Consider the following 21,476-nt stretch of genomic DNA (forward strand, 5'->3'; position numbering starts at 1 on the left):
GAGTTTTGCAGAAATCCGACATTTCTATCTGGGTGCGTTTTTGTTTTTTGTCAATTAGTGTATTTTACTTGGGTCCACAGTACTTTCCGGACCTGAAATCATCAGAACATTTCCATGCTTAGTATGCAAAGACAAGGCAGTCGAGTTGTCCATTTACAGCTGATTTATTTGAGCCCACCTTCCCACAAATAAATAAAAAAACAAACAGAAATATAAACAGTGCACATTAATATACTGTAAAAAGAGACAGAAGGTCTTCAATGTCCAGTGCAAAGGCTACTGCTTAACCCCATAGTGACTGGAGAAGCCAACAGCAATGGCTTTCACACAATATCCTGGTGTTTCATACCGGACTACAGGTCATTTCCCACATCTTTCATGATCTATGATCACATGAGAACCTACAAGTAGAGGTAAAGATCAGAAAAATAAAATGCAAAAGCTAGTGTAAAATTCACATTGGGTGGGAGAATGCTAGGAAGAGGTTCGCTTGCTATGGTCTACCACAGAAACTATAGGGTTAAGCGTACCAACAACAAATCCACATTTTGATCAGAATAAGTAGAATAGCAGATAATTGTATTTTCTGTGACAAATCATCCCTGGGACTTACTAGCAAAAATATACAATAGGTTATTGTGTACATGGAAACGTGAATACCATTTAATATGTGTGAGATCAATGTGTAAAGCTACAGGTTAAAGAAGGGGTCAGCAACTTTCAGCACTCCAGCTGTTGTATGCCTGCTGGGAGTTGTAGTTTCACTACAGCTGGAGTACCGGAGGTTGCCTACCCCTGTGTTAGAGTATTCTCTTATTGTTACCTTGTGTAGATTCAAATCACCACCTACATCTTAAAGGGTGCCTAAGGCCCCTTTCACACGAGCGAGTTTTCCCGCGCGGGTGCAATGCGTGACGTGAACGCAGAACACCTGCACTGAATCCTGACTTTTTTTTTCTGCGTTGCGTGAAAAACGCATCATGTTCTATATTCTGCGTTTTTCACGCAGCCCTGGCCCCATAGAAGTGAATTGGGCTTCAGTGAAAAACGCATTGCATCCGCAAGCAGGTGCAGGCGAGATACGTTTTTCACTGATGGTTGCTCAGAGATGTTGTTGATCAAAAACGCACGCACCCGCGCGGAAGAACAACTGAACGCAATTGCAGCATAACTGACTGAACTTGCTTGCAAAATGGTGGCGAGTTTCACTGAACGGGTCCAGAGCCAATCCGCCACACTAGTGTGAAAGAGACCTAAACCTTCACTCACAGCGTGGAAGATACAGTGGCGCTTTTGCAGCATGTGGAGTACAGATCCATGGAAGGTATATAGGATCCATACTCCGCATGCTGCAAAAGCAGAGCAGACCCCGATGCAAGCTGACGGTGCGGAACCTCTAAGAAACATCGCTGCAATCTTCTGGGCTTTGAGTGAAGGTTTAGGAACCCTTTAAGTGGCTTGAAACACGGTCATGTATAAACCATGAACAGTAAATTTTAATAACTTAACATGGAAAATGTTATAAGAATAGGTTTAGGTTTTAATGTACACTATTCTCCTGTTAGATCTCTATAATATTTGTTAACACATACCAATACTGTAAGAGCTACGTTAAGTCACATTTCTTTACTATTGCAGATTCCAGTCTTGGCAAGCAACAGCATAAAGAGAAGTTTCCCCCAAAACTTTAAGGTGGTTTTCCCATCTCAGACAATGGGGGCATATCGTTAGGATATTATGCCCCCTTTATCTGATAGGTGCAGGTCCCACCACTGGGACCCACACCTACATGGAGAACGGAGCCGGGAAATGAACGAGGGCGCGCTGCGCATGCGCAGGGCCCCTCCATTCATTCTATGGGGCCGCTGAAAATAGCTAAGCTCTGGCTCAGCTATTGCCTTCCGGCCCATAGAAATGAATGGGAGCATGGGCCGCGCATGCGTTCCCATTCACTTCTATGGGAGCAGCGCTTGGTGGTGGACGGACCCCAGGAAATCCAACCACAGTGCTCCCCGCTTTGTTCTCGTTGTAGGTGCGGGTCCAGCACCTATCAGACAATGGGGGCATATCCTAGCGATATGCCCCCATTGTCTGAGATGGGAATACCCTTTTAACAAATCAATTGCCTGATATCAGTTGTCAAAGAAGGGGGAAATTTTTTTTTGTAAATGCTGACCACTGCCCTGCTCTGCTGACTGCTAATACATGGCCAATTTTATTATTTGCTGGTAAATCCTCTAATGTACACCTTCCCAGAGAACAGTGGTGTCACAGTAATAGCAATATGTGTTGGCTTCTTCATGTTACTGATTAGCATTGAATTCCATTAGTCTGACCCCCACCCTTAAGGATGGGCCATCAATTAGGAGATCATCTTTAAAGGGGACCTAAACCTTTGATGAAACCAGGAAAGTGCAGCAGAGTTCCTCAGATCTCTCTGCACCTTTAGGTTTCATTGCTATGCTTGACTTTTCCAGCATGCGGAGTATGGGATCCCATATACTTTTGTACTCCGCATGCTGTAAAAGCTAAGCAGAGCAGATGAAACCAAAGATCTGCTGCACCGTAGGGATTTCAGCAAAGGTTTAGGTCCCCTTTCATGGACATATTGGAAAATGTACCTAAAATCTGACTGCTTCAACTTGTGTGTGACCACGTCTCTCCACAGAACAGAGCAAAAACACCAAGTCCCTTTAAAATTTGGCCATACATGTAAAGGCATATCACACATTTGTCTGGCCGCAGGATTTGGCCATGTATCGTTTGCATTGTACGTCACATATAGTACAGCTCTACTTAAGAATATAAAATAAACGGAGTGATGAGGAAAATCAAAAGAAAAAGCGTAGGAGAAGGACTCAGACAACAGCACCGCATACATCCATGTATGATCCAATGTCCTTCTGCCTTCTATCCAAACATGCCATGTCTTTGCCTTTACCACAGGCAGCAGCCACCAGGACTAATTCATGGACAAGTAGAAAATCGTTGCTTGAAACCCTGTGGACACCGGTCATCTTCGGTTGACTTTCTGACCACGCTTCATCCACAGAACTGAAATACGTTTGGTAGAAGGGAACCGCCATTTTCCGTGCTGCTTTACCTTGTCAAAAACCCACTGAACTGTAAAAAAGATTGATAGGGAGTCCTTGCTTGTCCTTTAGGATGTGGACAAACAGGATGGAACATACAACCACTCTGTTCCACAGACGGGCGCTGCCCCGATCTCACCACATCCCACTTTGTAAACAAACCCTCTTGTACCCATCATGGTATTATTTCAGGATTAAGGTGGCTTCAGTTCCATCTTTCTTGGTTAGATACAGGCCATGGTGAAGATGATACTCTCTCCGTAGGAAGGCATAAAAATAATCAGACACCAGCAGAATCTGAAGGCGAGAAGAAAAAAAAAACTAAAAACTTGCAGTACATGTAGAGCAGGGATCAGAAAACTTCGGCTGCTGTCAAACTACAACTCCCAGCATGTACACTTAGCTGGGTTTGTAACTCCCATAGAAGTGAAAGGAGGATTCTGGGAGTTGTAGTTTCAGAACAACTGATGGCTGATACAGAGTGTAACAGAATGGCATGGGGGTGAGGGATGCCACATTTTGGTTTGCCAGCAGTATACCAAGACCCAGTGGGTCAATTCTACAACGGGACAAATTTAAAGGAATATAAACAAAAACTTACCTGAGCTATATTAAATGAGAGCGTGATGGCATAGTAGAAATTTGAGTTGGCACTACCCGCATATATCCACAAGTGCCAAAGGACTGGAAAGAGAAGTGACACACACCACCAGCATGCAGAGACTATGAAGATGTTACGCAGAACTGCATGAATGAAAAGACACAGGAAGAGTTAATCTTGACTTATCTGGAGCACATCGACCCTGCACTAAGTCACAGCTGTACTATCCATCCACATAATACATTGTAGGGTACTAAGGCTACATGCACACGACATGTCCGTTTTAAGACCAATGGTAGTCTATGGGGTTATTCACATGGTAGGTTTTTTTTTTTGTGAAAAAACGGAGTCCAAAAATAGAACATGTTCTATCTTGTCCGTTTTTTCGCTGACAGACTGCCCCATACAATTGAATGGGCCAATTTTTAATGTCTGTTTCTCAGAAAGGCATCAGTGAAAAAAAAAAACATCTGTTAAAAATGTCAGTCGTGTGCATGTCGCCTAACACGGAGGTGTACAATGTCCAACTGGCACATTTGGGATTGTGTTCCTATTACATAAACACATGGCACTGTAATTAACACTGCAGTCGCATTCATGTCAATGTGAGAGTCCAGATACGTTGCATTATCAATGTGCTTTAAGGGGGTTTTCAACAAGCAATACTTAGCCCCTATCCAAAGGGTCCAGAGATCGGATTGTTGGGGTTCCGAGTGCTGGGACCCCCACCAATCTCAAGAAATTTGTCCCCCTGTATGAATGCTGTGGCAGTGAAGCATGTGAACTGTCGATACCGATCATGTCTTTGGGACTGCCAGAGATAGCGTGGTATTGTACGCCACCATCTCCAGCACCTCCATAGAGTTGACTAGAGCAGCAGTAGACATGCATGGCTGACACTCCATTCAAATGGAGGTATACAGGACCTCCATTCACTTGATGGCTGGGGTCCCAACAGTTGGACCCCACCAATTAGACATTAAACTACTTTAAAGGGGTTTTCAAAGATTTTAATACTGATGACCTGTCCTCAGGATAGGTCATCATTATCTGATGGGTGGGGGTCTGACACCCAGCACCCCCGCCAATCAGCTGTTTGAGAAGGCACCGGTGCTCGCGGTAGCGCCATGGCTTTCTCACAGCTTTGCCTAGGCCATGTGATGTCACGTTCATCGGTCACACGGCCTAGGCGCAGCTCAGCCCCATTGAAGTGAATAGGGCTGAGCTGCGATACCAAGCACGGCCGCTATACAATGGATGGTGCTGTGCTTTGTGAACCGATAACAGGCTGCAGGGCTACTGCGAGTGCCGGTGACATCTCAAACACCTGACTGGCAGGGGTCCCCGGTGTCAGACCCCCACGGATCAGAGGAAAAGTCATCAGTAGAAAAGTCTCGGAAAAACCCTTTACAGGGAACCTGTCAGCGGCAAAAACCACCCCAAACCTCCAGCAGTACCTTCAAGTAGCCGGCAGTGTGTTTCTAATTATGATTTTCTTCCTGCAGTCAGATGCGGTAAAAGCAGGAAAAAAAACGATCTTTTATCCCCTGAGCGCACTATTTTCAAGTCCCTCTTTAAGTCACGCGGGCAGCGGCCTCCTTGCTTCAAGTCAAGGTAACCGCGCCCCCTTCCCTGTGACTGACTGCGCTTATGCCCGACAGCCGGCTGTCCGTCACAGGAGAAGGGGCAGGGAAGGGGGCGCGGTTACCTTGACTTGAAGCAAGGAGGCTGCTGCCCGCGTGACTTCAAGAGTGACTCGAAAATGGTGCGCTCAGGGGATAAAAGATCGCTTTTTTCCTGCTTTTACCGCATCTGAGTGCAGGAAGAAAATCATTAGAAACACACTGCCGGCTACTTAAAGGTACTGCTGGTGGTTTTTGCCGCTGACAGGTTCCCTTTAAGTTCACGGTCCCCTGCTCCTCCCCCTTATGTGCACACTATTAACCTAAATGGCTCATCATAATCCAACACTTCTGTTTCTATATAATGAACTACCACCACTATCCCCACCTTTCCATAAACTTACACCGTGACAGGTGAGACCACATGGGAAGAAGAGCCATGTAGAAAGCCACATCTCCCACAGTGGGGTAGGATTTGAAGATGGAGATAATTGCAATCTGTATGAACATCAGGAACACTGGGTGGTCTCTGCAAAAACAATAAGCAAAGCGAAGATGCAATATATTGAGATCATCAATGTAAGTTAGATTACTGTAATGTTAGGGCTTCCTTTTAGATTACTATAGCATGCGGTTTGTAGGTTCCTGGGGAGCTGACACATGGCAGGATATCCAGTAATATTTAGTTTTTAAAGGGGTTATCCAAGACTATAACAGACCTCGCAGAGAAGCTGACCAACGGTGGTGAATGGCTGCGGTGATCACAACTAACCAAGCATAGCGCCGCCCATTGGATAGAGACTGCGCTTGGCATCGCCAGCTCACCTGAATGGGAGTGACCTGTGCCTTGGCCGGCCCTCTTCAAACTGCTGACCAGCACGGGTGCCGAAATCTGACTTCCACCAATCAGATACTGATGACCTATCCTTAGGACAGGTCATCAGCAGAAACCAATTGGAAAAACGGCTTTTACAAGCACTTAGAACTATGAATAGAGCAGCTGACTTCATTTCAAGCATAGCAATCCTAAGCAATGTGAACAAGCTCCAGCGCAGTTTATTACTTACTTCAACTTGATGGACAGTGGCACAGTGTAAAAAAACACATTAATCTGAAAGACACACACAAAGAACAGGCTGAAGTGCGCAAACATCTCTGCAAAGAAGTACCAGAACAGGCCAATGTTTGGAGTCAAGTCAGGAACGGAAAGTCTAGAAGAGATGTAAAGAGTCAGAGTGGTCAGTATTGAACGTATAAAAGGATCAGGCACCATATCATAAAACCGTTTAAATAAATCTGGATCTAGAAAGTGTCTAAAGACGCACCAAATTTTGTTTTCATTGGCAATCCCAAAGTCTCAATTACCTGGGTATACAGAACCCAGCTCAATGACATTTACTTTACCCTCTCATTTACTTGCCACTACAGAGGAGGACAGAAATATTCCCGGAAATCCCTTTCTTGATTTGGTCGGATGAGCGTGGTCAAAATGGATGTATTACCCAGATTTCTTGTATCTTTTCCAAGCGATCCCTACTTGTGCGCCGGGATGTTATTTCTTGGTTTTACGAAGCGCTCACACGCCCTTTGTGTGGCATACTGGCTTTCGCAACTCCGGTCCTCGGGGCCCACCTACCAGTCATGTTTTCAGGATTTCCTTAGCATTGAGCAGATGATATAATTAGTGGTCCATGCATCAGGACTTACCACAGGTATTCATTCTGTGGGATATTCTCAAATCCTGACTGGTAGTGGGTCCCGAGGACCGGAGTTGAGAAAACCCTGCTCTAGATAGATCATCAGCATCTGATTGGTAGGGGGTCCAACACCCGGGACCACTGCCGATTAAGGCTGGGTTCACACGGGCGTCACGTTTTGGCTCCGGGTGCATTGCGTCAAACCCACGCAAGTAGGTACCCAATTGCAGTCAGTTTTGACTGCGATTGCGTTCCGTTGTTCAGTTTTTATCACGCGGGTGCAATGCGTTTTGCACGCGCATGATAAAAAACTGAAAGTGGTACCCAGACCCGAACTTCATCACTGAAGTTCAGGTTTGGGTTCAAGGTTGTGTAGATTGTATTATTTTCCCTAGAGCGCCCCATGCGCATGATGACGTGTCCATGTGATCACGTCACCCATGCGCGTGGGGCGCCCTGACGTCACTCTGAAGCGCCCGGGAGCCGCATGGCGGTAAGTATACTGCTCCCCCGCTCCCCACTACACTTTACCATGGCTGCCAGGACTTTAGCGTCCTGGCAGCCATGGTAACCATTCAGAAAAAGCTAAACGTCGGATCCGGCAATGCGCCGAAACGACGTTTAGCTTAAGGCCGGATACGGATTAATGCCTTTCAATGGGCATTAATTCCGGATCCGGCCTTGCGGCAAGTGTTCAGGATTTTTGGCCGGAGCAAAAAGCGCAGCATGCTGCGGTATTTTCTCCGGCCAAAAAACGTTCCGGTCCGAACTGAAGACATCCTGAACGGATTTCTCCTCCATTCAGATGCATTAGGATAAAACTGATCAGGATTCTTCCGGCATAGAGCCCCGACGACGGAACTCTATGCCGGAAGACAATAACGCAAGTGTGAAAGGGCCCTTAGGAGAGAAGACTTCGCCCTATGTGGAGAAAGAGGCATTGTTCTGAAATAAGATATATTAGAAGATTTCTTACATTTATTCCCCTTTAGTATTGATTTATACAACGTTTTTTGAAAGCACAGCAACCATTTAAGACTTACATAAAGCCGTAGACAGCGTGGATGAAATCCCAGGAGTTCAACAAGAAGAAGGAATGGCAAATCAAGATGGTCAAGCTGCCCACATAAAGGGAGGAATACTGACAGAGTCAAAATCCAGAATCTGGAACTTGACATCTTCACAGGTATAAACTCTCTCTGAGGAGAAGAAAAAACCATCAGAATGCTGTCATCTCAGGAGACTTCAGTACAAGATAATGACTTCAATGAGGTACCTGTAGCAGATATAAGAGTGCTGCAGGGAACAAGGTAACGGGTACAGAGACTGGTAGGTGGCCAATGACAGGAAACACTGCACTTAGGAGCGGACTACCTAAGGAAAAACCAGGACAACATAAGTAAAATATGCAGTTAATGTACACACCATAGTGACTCATTATAAAAACGACCACCACTATGTCTCCATAGAAGTGTAGCCAATGATGAAGGTGAACATATTTACTGTCAAGATGGTCATCAGAGGGTTTGGAGTCTGATGATTTGACCATACCACCCTACCAGATCTCACCCTTCTGCCAATGATCCAAACCCTAACATTTCTGGCTCCAAGACTTTTCTCAAGTTCTCCGGGACAATCAGGTTAATAAAGGCTATGGACACTTTTGGGGGGCATTTCTGAGCTACAAAATCATGTTTTCAATTGGTCTTTATTAAGAATATTTAGCCCCTTTTTCTGAAGAGCCTTGAGATTCTCTAGTAGCAGTATCTGTTTATATTGTTTCCTGTCAGGCAGCTCAGCCGACGACTCATATCTGATCTTCTGACTTTGAACACTCATTATAGCTCAATTTTTATCTTCCTGAACTCAAAGATCTGAAACATTTTCTACATACACAAAAGACCCATTACTCAAATAGTGTTCACAAATCTGTCTGAGGCCTCTTTCACACGACCGTATGGCTTTTTCAGTGTTTTGCAGTCCATTTTTCACGGATCTGTTGTTCTGTTTTTTGTTTCCGTTCCGTTTTTTTCCTTATGGCATATACAGTATACAGTAATTACATAGAAAAAATTGGGCTGGGCATAAAATTTTCAATAGATGGTTTTTCAAAAGAGGAACGGATACAGAAGACATACGGATGCATTTCCGTATGTGTTCCGTTTTTTTTGCGGAGCCATTGACTTGAATGGAGCCACGGAACGTGATTTGCTGGCAATATTAGGACATGTTCTATCTTGTTCAACGGAAATACGGAAACAGAATGCATACAGAGTACATTCAGTTTTTTTTGCGGAACCACTGAAATTAATGGTTCCGCATACGGACCGTATATGGAACGCAAAAAACAGCCCGTAAAAGGGAACAAAAAAACGGTCGTGTGAAAGAGGCCTAAATCTGTGTTAGTGAGCACTTCTCCTTTGCCGAGATAATCCATCCCACCTCACAGGTGTGGCATATCAAGATGCTGATTAGACAGCATGAATATTGCACAGGTGTGTCTTAGGCTACTTTCACACTAGCGTTCGGGTGTACGCTTGTGAGCTCCGTTTGAAGGGGCTCACAAGCGGCCCCGAACGCATCCGTCCAGCCCTAATGCATTCTGAGTGGACGCGGATCTGCTCAGAATGCATCAGTCTGGCAGCGTTCAGCCTCCGCTCAGCAAGCGGACACCTGAACGCTGCTTGCAGGTTAGGGTGTCCGCCTAACCGTGCGGAGGCAAACGGATCCGTCCAGACTTACAATGTAAGTCAATGGGGACGGATCCGTTTGAAGTTGACACAGTATGGCTCAATTTTCAAACGGATCCGACCTCCATTGACTTTCAATGTAAAGTCTGGACGGATCTGTCTGAAGCTACTTTCACACTTAGAATTTTTTCTACAATATAATGCAGACGGATCCGTTCTGAACGGATCCCAAGTCTGCATTATATCAGCGGATCCGTCTGAGCAGACATCAGACGGACCCGCTCTGAACGGTAGTGTGAAAGTAGCCTTAGACTGCCCACAATAAAAGGCCATTCTGAAATGTGCAGTTTGATCACACAGAACAATGCCACAGATGTCGCAACGTTTGAGGGAGCGTGCAATTGGCATGCTGACTGCAGGAATGTCTACCAGAGCTGTTGCCCGGGCAATGAATGTTCATTTCTCTACCATAAGCCATCTCCAAAGGTGTTTCAGAGAATTTGGCAGTACATCCAACCGGCCTCACAACCACAGACCACATGCAACCACACCAGCCCAGGACCTCCACATCCAGCATGTTCACCTCCATGATCGTCTGAGACCAGCCACTGGACAGCTGCGGTATGATATGCCACATCAAAGAATTTCTGCACAAACTGTAAGAATCCGTCTCAGTGAAGCTCATCTGCATGCTCGTCGTCCTCATCGGGGTCTGGACCTGACTGCACACATTCCTGATCCCTTCTTCCACACATTCAAATGCCCTTCGTATCTGTACCTACCCAGATCCTGGCTGGCGATTGGCTCATGCAGCTCTACCTTGTTTTTAGAAAACATGGCTGGACTATTACACAAAAAACCCATCTACCTTTTGCGTCACCCCTATTTCCTCATAGATTTGCGTCACCCCTATCTTTTGAATTGTTGATAAGATGATTATTATTGACCCCTTAACTACCAAGCCTATTTTAGTATTATTTTCGTTTCTGCATAATTGCACTTTTAGCGCCATCATTTTTTTAATTTTTCATTCAGGTAGCCATAAGAGGACTTGGATTTTTTGGGGATGAGTTGTATTTTTCCAATGGCACTATTTTGGGGCACATACAGTATAATGTAGGGAATGGAGTCATATAGGCTGAATTTTTAATATATTATGAGAACTTGTAGTTTCCACAGCAATGAAGATCTTGTATGTATAAGAACAGGACTCACCTTTCACTGTAGCCAGGATAAATAAAGCGATTATTGCATTATTGATGGCGCAGGTAGATTTGGCCACGCAGGATAGAACAGTGTATGGGTTCAACAAGTAGCTGCAAGGAGAATGATACTTAACTATTAATGAGAAAGGCAGGAAACATCTGGTCACTAGAAGTACAAGGATACAGAACGGCAAAGTGAGCCTATTCTTACAACATCGCCTGTGACAGGTTAAAGGCAGAATAGAATCCAGCAGATGCCTCAAAACCATGACTATTACACCTGAGTGACAAATGGTGCACAGCAGGAATGCAAGGACTCTGGGCAGTACAGAAACAGTTAAAGGAAATGTGTCACCAAAATTTTTCTTTTCTGCGGGATCCTGGGTGTTCTACCCCCACCGATCAGATACTGATGACCTATCCAGAGGATAAGTAATCAGTATTTAAAGGGGTTATCCAAGACCTATAATGCCCCCTGATACCGGCACAGCTCCCTGTCTAGCGTATGAAAACATCGGGTGACTGGGGTAGGCAGCCAATAGCAGGCCGCGACGAGGATGAACCTCCCTAGCATAGCGGGTTACGCTAGGGAGGCTCGTTCCCGTCACGGCCTGCTATTGGCTTCCTTCCCGACAATCGCCTGCTAAATTGTCCTGTGTAAAGGGACCTTAATCTATACACAGAGGTGATATCATTACAGAAAGGATTAGTATGACAGATAAGCAGATAACTGCAGTAAAGTTGCACCTATTATTAGGCTTAGTGGCCAGTGTGAAATCTGCAGGATTTTTGGGATTTTGTTTAAATATCGATATTGACATGGAAAAATTAAAAATAACATGAAAAATTATTTTACTATAAGTTCAACATAAAAAAGTGATTTAAACAATAGGTAATTTTCTGATGACATATTCCTTTTAACCAGTTTAAGACTGGGCCATTCACCCCTAAAAAAAAACAACCCCCTCCCAGATACATTTTTTTTTTTAGTAACTACACCTTTGAAAGCCATCACTTTTTTTGTGTTGGTTATGTAGGACACATTTTAATATGAGGGAAAATGTAAGAAAAAAGAAAAAGTGTGTTTTTCACATTATTTTAATAGCAGGGAAGTCCTGCAAGAATGTTTAGGGTGCACAGAAGGGTTATGGGGCGCCCTCTGTGGATTCCAGCTCCTTCAGTCCACCACTGCAGTGTTGGGCGCTCGGTCCCCACTTGTCAAGTTCTAGAGTGGACGGGGGTTACATGGGCAGCTGTAGCCAATGACTGGACACAGCGGTGATAAGTCCCCCAAGCAGCACGTGACCCAGTGGAGTGCCACTTAGTGGGAACATCACTGCTGCAGTGACAGACATAACCCCTTTCCATCCCGGAGGTGGGGGCCAGAGAGTGTCGAGAACACATCGGTGGACCGAGGGAGACAGAAACCAGCAGTGGGGATAAGGTCCTTATGCTTCCCTCTGCAGGCCCAGCGAGGTGGATAGCTTAGCCAAAAAGCCTGACAAAGTTGGACAACACCTTCAAAGCCCAATAAGAAATGAAGATACTTACAAAAGTGCCACCTTTAGTGGAATATAATGCATTTCTGTTGGCACTCGGAGAAGTTCCTGAGCTGCTGTGGAATACTTTTTGAACTCCAGGTATAGTTTCTGCTGTTTGAACTGTAGAGGAAGAAACAACAAAAAAATGAATAAGAACACTGGACGGGGTCTGACATAAAGAGGCCGCAGGCTGACGGATGAAATCATGAACTGAATAGAATATTCGGCAGTTTTGTAGATGTACAAAAGGATGTAAACTGTGGTCAATGAAAATGCCCATCTATACTAAGCTTATTGCAATGGTCTGTATTATGTATGTATACCTCGTTTCATATGTACAGCGCCATGGAATGAATGGCGCTTTAATAATAGATAATAATAATCTATATAACCCTGTGTGCAAAGTTACTTGGACATCAGTCTGTGCTGGGCTCAGGGGTCCGCAGAAGATCACTGAATGAGAGAAGACGAGTGCAGTGATTTACGGCCAGTGTACGTCCATGTGTCCGTGTCATTACTCGGACATTGTGTACGGTAAAGCGGAGTGCAGTATACCAACCAGACTATCCCAAATACCTCAGTCCTGTTCTCTTCCATATAACAACCCAAAGTGTGGACAATTAAAACCAGCCCTCTATATATTCCCCTTGTGTAAGGCCAGCGCTACACAGCGAACAAATTCCCATTAACAGGGGAACAGACAGACACTTACCTGGAGACCTCGGTTTCAGATTCTGCCATCCAAGGTGGCGTCATCACTTTTCAGACTACCTGATCCACACTGGGTGCCTTTGGTAGTCTAAGACTGTCCGGCCCTGCTCTTGGAGGTGGGCAATCCAAGGACGAATGCATATTGTGCATCAGGTAGACTGAAAAGCCGTGCGGCCATGTTGGATGGCAGAATAGGAACTTGGGAATTGGCGGATCTGCAGCTGAAACGGAGGTCACCAGGTACGTGCTCTGTTCGTTCCCCGGTTGTGTTTTTTTTTTCCTCTTGAACCAGAGGGTCAGTTTAATTTATGCAAATACTGCGCTGCCAGTCGCACCCAATGACCAGCTGGTGCGGACGTCTGCTGATTCACGCTCCTTATGGGCAATGCAGCGGTGGACTCAGATCTTACCCTGTGACACTACAAGTCACTGCGTAGCTCCAGCCTTACCTAATTCTTACAAAAGGTTGGGGGAAAGAGCTTGAAACTGCTTTGTGTCTTGAATGCAGCCTGCAGACGTCATCCCCCACTTCTATGTCTACGATGGACAGGGGCGTAACTACCATAGCGGCAGACCATGCGACTGCTATGGGGCCCAGGGCAAGAGGGGGCCCAGTGTTAGTTGGGATTATCTCCTCTTCTACTGGAGGTGAAAACTTGGTCAGGACTCTGCCCTCGAAAGGAACAACTTTTAGCAAACGAGGCAGTGAAAAAATGGGTCATTGAAAAGGGTCTAGGCAGAAACCCTTCTGTCCTGTGTGGGGGGCCGGGTTTAATCCTTGATATGGGGCCCTTACTTCTCTATGTGCCCCACACTTTTCTGTCCTTTGTGGGGGGCCGGGTTGGATCCTTGCTATGGGGCCTTACTTCTCTATGTACGCCACTGACGATGTATAACTTGTCTTACCATCACTTTGTTATATTCTTGAACTGCCAAGTAAAGTGCAACTGCAGTAAGTGCATCTGTTATCTGAGAATAGAAAGAAACCACATTATACCATTGACCCACATTCAGAGCAGCATTTTATTTTCTAAATAAGAGCAGTATTGCATCTGATCCCTATTACGGTGAATGGGCCTGAGCTGCAATACCAGACGCAGCCAAATGGAAAAGAGTGGCGCTCAAAAAACAGAAACCTGTTTCCCAGTCCTGAAAAAAGGCTTTTCATTTTCTACTTACCATAAAGACTATCTCGGAGTAGTCTACGAGGAAATGGAAGAGATAAATAATAAGGGGTGTCTGCAGGAAAGAAGAAATCAGAAAAATTAGCAATGTGCTTGCAATGATGGAATCTTACTCCGACAGACACTTCCCCAACTAATGAAAAATGTATAAGACAGACCACCGAATAAGGGAAAGCTGTGGCCGAGCGCGATCAATCAGATCTAGCAGTCCTTAGGATGTGGAGCCGGCATCCCCTGGTGAACTCACAAATATATGAAACCGCTCCTTCAGCGCTGAGGTCTGAGAATGGAGCAGCTACGTAGCCTTGAGCTAATAGTGACACATATCCTTTTATTTTCTGATTGTAGCTTTTTTTTTATTCTATTTCCTGGACCTGCTTATGGGGGCGGCCATCTTGCCTGAGCTGTTCTTAACAACATTAGAGATATGCTTCACAGCAGCCACATGGTTCGTTGACTTCTATGGGAGAGTTCTGTAGACATGCTTGTTGCAGAGGTCAATGTACAGGGAGGAGGAGTAGATAAGCTGTGCCCATTCGATATTGTGAGGGGTAGATCCTGTGTTATCTATGTAGAGGGGTGATATCTGTCATCTAAATCCTGCCTGTGATAATAATGAGTTGACTGCCGAGAAGTGCTTTCTACAGATTATGAAGTGTCAGCCTTTTAGGAGGCTGAGTGGTCAGAGTGAAAACTACAGGATTTGAAAAGGGCTGTCCAAGATTTAAAACCGACGGCCTATCCCTAGGATAGGAGGAGTAGACGACGGCGGCGGCCATTTTATTTCTCCTAATGATTGATCCCTAGACAAAACGAGCCATTATAACTAATGAAAGGTATTTGGGAACATATTTATAATACTGTAATATTTACAGTAAGTATTTTATTTTAGTATCATTTTATTTTCTTAATTCCCAGAGAACCTCTTTAAGGATACATTCACACAACCATATGTGTTTTGCGGTCCGCAAAACACGGATACCGGCCGTGTGAATGTAGCCGGCCCTATGATAGAAATGCCTATTCTTGATAGGACATGCTCTATCTTTTTTGAGGGGCCGCGGAACGGATCTACGGATGCGGACAGCACATCTTTTGCGGCCCCAGTGAAATTAATGGTTCCGCAAAATTGCGGAACGGATGCGGAGCCAAAAATACGGTCGTGTGAATGCACCCTTAAGGGGTTGTCTATTCCTTTACAAACTATCTAATTAGCGGGGGCAAGCACCCCTGCCAATCAGCCGTTTTCCAGTAGCTCCGACCGCTGTGCAGTGGACAGAACTGGTTACTGTAGTGATCCGGTCATTCACTTCAATGGGAGCGCCTCTGCAGTAACCAGTTCCATCCACTACAAAATGGAAGGAGCTGTGTAGTTCCAGCGCTGGCGCTACTACAGAACATCCGATCAGTGAGGGTGGGGACCGTTAGACCACCTAACGATCAGGATAGGTCATCATTTGTAAATGAGTGGACAAGCCCTTTAAGCAGGGGCCTGCATAGAGCCTGTTTCCTGTAGGTGCCTGGCTGAAAGCAGTATCACCGTATAATTACAGGGCGGTTCTTATACCAAAGAGGCCAATACTATGGTAGACAGAGCGGTAACAGTAAAGAGGATGGCACAGCCCGCGGCGGCTTACTTCATGGAAGACATCTCCTGAGTAGGGGGAAACATCAAGGTCCAAAAGGGCCATTCCTTCCACAACTGCAAAAGAAATAAAAGACATTTTATTACTCAGAAATCTGACAGCAAAGACATGAGACATCATGAGAACCTAAAGTCATTATGGTCATTTTATGGGTCAGAGATGATATGAAGTCACTTTCAGAATAAAAGCACAGTCTGGCGCTATTTAATCAGTGCTGCCAGTATCACAGGGACACGCCCCCAACTGGTAACAGCCAACTGGACGTTCAAGGCAGACTACTAGCAATTCACTCATTTCAGTAGGAATAATAGCGGAATGACACAGTATCATAATGAATGTTCCAGAATTACTACATGGGGAATGCAAGTCGTTACTAAAACAGACATGTCAGGAGAGGGGACAGCTTAGACTAAAACATTGACGACCGACCCTCAGGAAAGCCTAAAGAAAAAAATGTATCAGGTATCCACCACACAAGTGCTAAATGTCAAGCACTGGGCTCAGAACACCCCCGCAGAGTATGGAGTGGCAGGGTGCAGGAGCGACCACTGTGGGGGGCAGCGGCCCATCATAGCAATCACTGGAGGTCCCAACGGTTAGATCCCAAACAGGTATCCTCCTCCAGACTACTCAATGACTGGCTATAGCCCTGACTGGTTGCTAGGGAACTGCTGACAACTCCTCTGAAGTGTAGGCAGTGTATTTGTGCCAATCAGGTTGTCAGCTCTGAGAATGCTCAGTTCCAGGCTGATGGCAGCAGAGAGGGCACAGGCTGGCAGCCCTGCCAGATGCCCTGCCATATCTCATCTTGTGCAGTTTTACAACCCACTGTACCGGTCACTACATCCTCTTCCTTCCTCCTGCTCAGCAGTTATAACCCCATCATCCTGGCATAGCCCTGTGATCACATCTCCTGCACCCAGAGACCACCACCCCCACCCCTGTCCCATCCTGGCTGTCATCCGCTCATGCTCTGACACTTCCCTCTCTGTAGCTCATGGCGGTCACTGCCCTCCTCACCTCTCTTCCATGAGTTGAGCGGAGACACGACCTCCACACGCTCGGAGATGAAGGCTGCGAGGCTGGATCGAAACAGGAAAGCCCTGATCGTAACTGCCACCAGCACCGCTAGCACCAAAGGCGCCGCCATGTTTCCAGAGCAGGCTGCTCGAGCAGCGCGGGGAATCATGGGAAAAAGTGGGGAATGTAGTTCTGCTGTCAACTTACCGACAAGGCAGTCGTAAGCGGCGAAACTACAATGCCCACAATTCTGGGCGAGAAATCCTTCCTCTCTTCCGGGTTTGAGATGAAACCTACAGCTGCCGAGACGGGACAAACTTTTAACAAACGCGCAGACACAGTTTCCGAGTTCTCCGTATACAGTGGCCATTATTTTCTCAGTTGGCAAATACTAATATTTTCAACATGCATTTTACCACAGGACACTGTTATCTCATTTTTTTTTTATTTTTATGAAACATTGAGGCCAGGTTCATACTATGCAAGTTTTGATGCAAATAGAAAAATGGACCCTGGGTGCCCCATTGAGGTGAATGTCGAATTCCATATGCCCAACTTTGACATCCTACCCCCCCCCCCCCACCCAAAAAACAAAACAAAAACCTGGAGTATTTTAAATTTAAAAGGGCATTTCCGGGAATAAAGACTTTCCTGCTTCCCGCCGCTCCAGTCCTCAACACCAGCTAGGGTTGCCACCCGTACGGGATTGACCCGGACAGTCCGGGTTTGTAATCCTGTGCCCGGGTACAAGCCTTTCTCAGACCCGGGCACAGGATTAATTTCAAACTGCAGTGCAGACTGTCTGACTTGCTCGCTCCCGGTCCTGACAGCTGGCGGTGAGTGAGCGGCTGGCACTCCGGGACCGGCTTGAACCTGAAGATGACGAGGCCACCGGTCAGGATGGATTGGAAGGAAGCCGGAGAGCTGGGGGCTGCGTGTGGTCAGGAGCAGGAAGACATCGCTGAAGGAGAGCAGCAAACCCTCGCCCCACAGCATGGAAGCCGCACCGGGACTGAGCCGCTCTCACTCCCAGATCAGGCAGGATAACAATGAGACGAGCCGCGGGCCTGCGCTCCTCCCATCCCCGACTCTTCTGCTGCGCTCCTTTCTTATCACCTCCCCTCTCCCCCGGTCTCCGTTACCGGGCCCAGGAAAGCTGCCGGACTCTCACACAACACTCTACAGTCAGTGTGCTGGCCCCGAGTGATGGTTCCCGGGGGATGAGGGCCACATTACTCTAACTGGGGGGGTCACTAATAGGGGCATTATTCTTAATGGGTGGCACTAATGGGCGCATTACTCTTACTGGGGGCATTATTTTTACTGGGGGGCACTAATAGGAGGCATTATTCATTCTGGGGCGCACTAATAGGGCCATTACTCTTACTGGGGCACACTAATGGGGGCATTACTATTACTGAGGGGGCACTAATGGGGGCATTACTATTACTGGGTGCATTACTATTGCTGGGGCGCTAATGGGGGCTTTAATATTCCTGGGGAGCCACAGTATGACAGCGAGTTTACACCCTGTGTTAAGCCACAACCACACACCCCTTTGGGGTGTGGCTTAACTTGCCCGGTATTTATTGTTGGGAAAGGTGGCAACCCTAACACCAGTTCCAGACCTCCCCGCCGCTCAGGTCCTCTAGTCCTCCACACCAGCTCCAAGCCTCCATGCCAGATGCAGTCCTCAAGTCCTCCACGCTAGCTCTATTCCTCCCTGCCGCTTAGGTCCTCTAGTCTTCCACGCCAGCTCCAGTCCTCCACACCAGCTCTAGTCCTCCCCGCCACTCAGGTCCTCCAGTCCTCCACGCCAGCTCCAATCCTCCCCACCGCTCAGGTCCTCTACTCCTCTACGCCAGCTCTAGTCCTCCACGCCACCTCCAGTCCTCCCCGCCGCTCAGGTCCTTTAGTCCTCCACGCCAGCTCCAGTCCTCCCCGCCGCTCAGGTCCTTTAGTTCTCCACGCCAGCGCTAGTCCTCCACGCCAGCTCCAGTCCTTCCCGCCACTAAGGTCCTCTAGTCCTCGATGCCAGCTCTAGTCCTCCACGCCAGCTCTAGTCCTCCACGCTAGCTCCAGTCCTCCACACCAGCTCCAGTCCTCCACAGGGGTGGCAGTATTTCTGAAACTGCACAGTTTGTGAAATGTTCTCGTGCTTCTGCGGTGAAAGTTTATCATGAGTGGACAAATGGCACCACTGCAAATAAGTAATGTGGAAACTGCGGAGCACCACATACCATTAATGTGAGAATAACAGCTACAAAGGTGCACAAGGGCAGACCGACACTCTACACTGGAGCAGCTCATCGCCAAAATGAACCAGGGGACTACCAGATGTGGTTCAACTCTACAGTATTTGGGGCTCAAAAGCAGACGGTATGGTCACTGCACCTCTGCTAACGAAGTTGGTGTGTCAAGTGGGAAACATCAGAGAACAAACACCCTGCAACCATTGCTGGAAGAACACAAGCTGGAGGTGCAGTGTTATGGTCTGGGAAACATTTTTGTGTATGAATCCATCCTTGCAGATCACTTACACCCATACATGATGATTGTCTTCCCTGGGGTGGATGGGATCTTCCAGCAAGACAATGGGACATGGAAGAGCATGACCAAGACTTTCAAGTACTACCTATGCCCCCTGATTCCCGAGACTTGAACCCAGTGGAGAATCTATGAGACCACCCGATGGTAATGTTTGCTGTATGGATCCTCCCCCGCACACCCTCCAGCAGCTGTGGGATGCACTACAGTCAGCATGGGTCCACATATCTGTGACAACCTTATTGAGTCACTTCCAGAACGTCTACCTGTTGTCCGTGCTGCACATGGCGGTTACTCTGGATACTATAATAATGTGACTCGACCGTGTATTTTCAATAAAGGATTGTCATTCTCCTGACGTGATTTTTGCCAGTGTATGGAGGAGCATAGTATCCTGTACCTTTACAATGTTCACTGTTTCCCCCAATTAATATCGTAATACAATAATGATTTACATGGCTGTTACTCTGGATATTAACTGATGGTCATAATAATGTGACTCAACTGCGTATCAAGGACTTGGGCTGAGACTGTTGGCCACTCTGTGGCCTGGGACCATGCTACTGCTTCATAGCATATTGTGCAGCTATGGGTAGTCAGGTAGTTCTGTGAATGCTAGAGATGGAGCTGTCACAAGGACCTACAGAGGAGCAGAGGAGCATCTATACTGTGTGAGGGTGCAACCTTGTGAGGGACATGGGGAGGCCTCCCTGAAACCCACAGCAGCACAGTTGGGCAGATGATAGCCAGCAGTAACCTTGGGTGCGATCTTATGTTGGTAGACTTGTTGGAGTAGACTGAGAATATTGTGCCACTGTTGAAACATAAAAGTTTGTTTAACTGCTAAAGGTCTCCACTATTCCACATGGGAGCCCCCTTATATACGTTTATATGGAGTTGGCAATTTTTGAGAATTGCTTTCATGGAGTTGCCTCAGATGGCAGAGCCTTCAGATACTGGACACACGTCCATAATGAGAGCCAGGGCATTTCCATAAACCAGATTTAAAATCAGAGTGTCCCCCCAACAGTGTTTGCTTATGTCTTGTTTGGCAGAATGGTTAGGTGACTAACCACTCCTAATGAGTAGACTCCCAGCTTTGTAAGGCGCTTTGTTGAGCCAAAATTGTGGAAGTCCACAATTTTTTTCCTGATATCTTGGCTGATTTCTTTAGACTTTCCCATGATGCTACACAAAGAAGCAGTGTGTTTCAGGTGTGCATTTAAATACATCCACAGGTGTGTCTCTAATCAACTCAGATGTGGGCAACAAACCTAACAGAAGCCTCCAAACACTCATCATCATATGGGCAGTCCAGAATTGTTTAAAGGCATAGTAATCGTAGTGTATGGAAACTTTTGAGTTTGCAGAAAGTAATAAAAATGCCTTAAAACATTCTCTCATTCTCTCTCTCATTCTCTCTCTCTCTCATTATTCTGGCATTTGGCAAATAATAATAATTATGGTAATCCTAATTGACCAAAAACAGGAAAGGTTAATTCTGATTTCATGTCAGATATTGAGAAAAACATGCATATGTGTTTCTTTGTATAGTGTATGTAAACTTCTGGTTTCAACTCTATATATACTGTGTATATACAGTTGCAAGAAAAAGTATGTGAACCCTTTGGAATCTTATGGATTTCTGCACAAATTGGTCATAAAATGTGATCTGATCTTCATCTAAGTCACAACAATATACAATCACAGTCTGCTTAAACTAATAACACACAAATAATTAAATGTTACCATGTTTTTATTGAACACACCATGTAAACATTCACAGTGCAGGTGGAAAAAGTATGTGAACCCCCCTAGACTAATGACATCTCCAAGAGCTAATTGGAGTGAGGTGTCAGCCAACTGGAGTCCAATCAATGAGATGAGATTGGAGGTGTTGGTTACAGCTGCCCTACCCTA

General features: G+C 46.1%; 1 protein-coding gene across 1 annotated transcript; it reads right to left on the bottom strand.

Annotated features, from left to right (window-relative positions):
• Positions 1 to 1,304: 1,304 nt before the first annotated feature.
• Positions 1,305 to 17,163, bottom strand: PIGU (phosphatidylinositol glycan anchor biosynthesis class U). Its single transcript, XM_040438175.1, is given in 14 exon segments — positions 1,305 to 1,785; positions 2,048 to 3,389; positions 3,694 to 3,836; positions 5,720 to 5,844; positions 6,383 to 6,526; positions 8,056 to 8,156; positions 8,158 to 8,211; positions 8,289 to 8,386; positions 10,918 to 11,018; positions 12,459 to 12,568; positions 14,066 to 14,128; positions 14,339 to 14,398; positions 15,981 to 16,045; positions 17,010 to 17,163. Coding segments are annotated over 13 exon segments (1,308 nt in total). The 5' UTR covers positions 17,140 to 17,163; the 3' UTR covers positions 1,305 to 1,785; positions 2,048 to 3,275.
• Positions 17,164 to 21,476: the final 4,313 nt, after the last annotated feature.

The sequence above is a fragment of the Bufo bufo genome, chromosome 6 (assembly GCF_905171765.1).
Source record: "Bufo bufo chromosome 6, aBufBuf1.1, whole genome shotgun sequence".
Classification (NCBI taxonomy): Eukaryota; Metazoa; Chordata; class Amphibia; order Anura; family Bufonidae; genus Bufo; species Bufo bufo.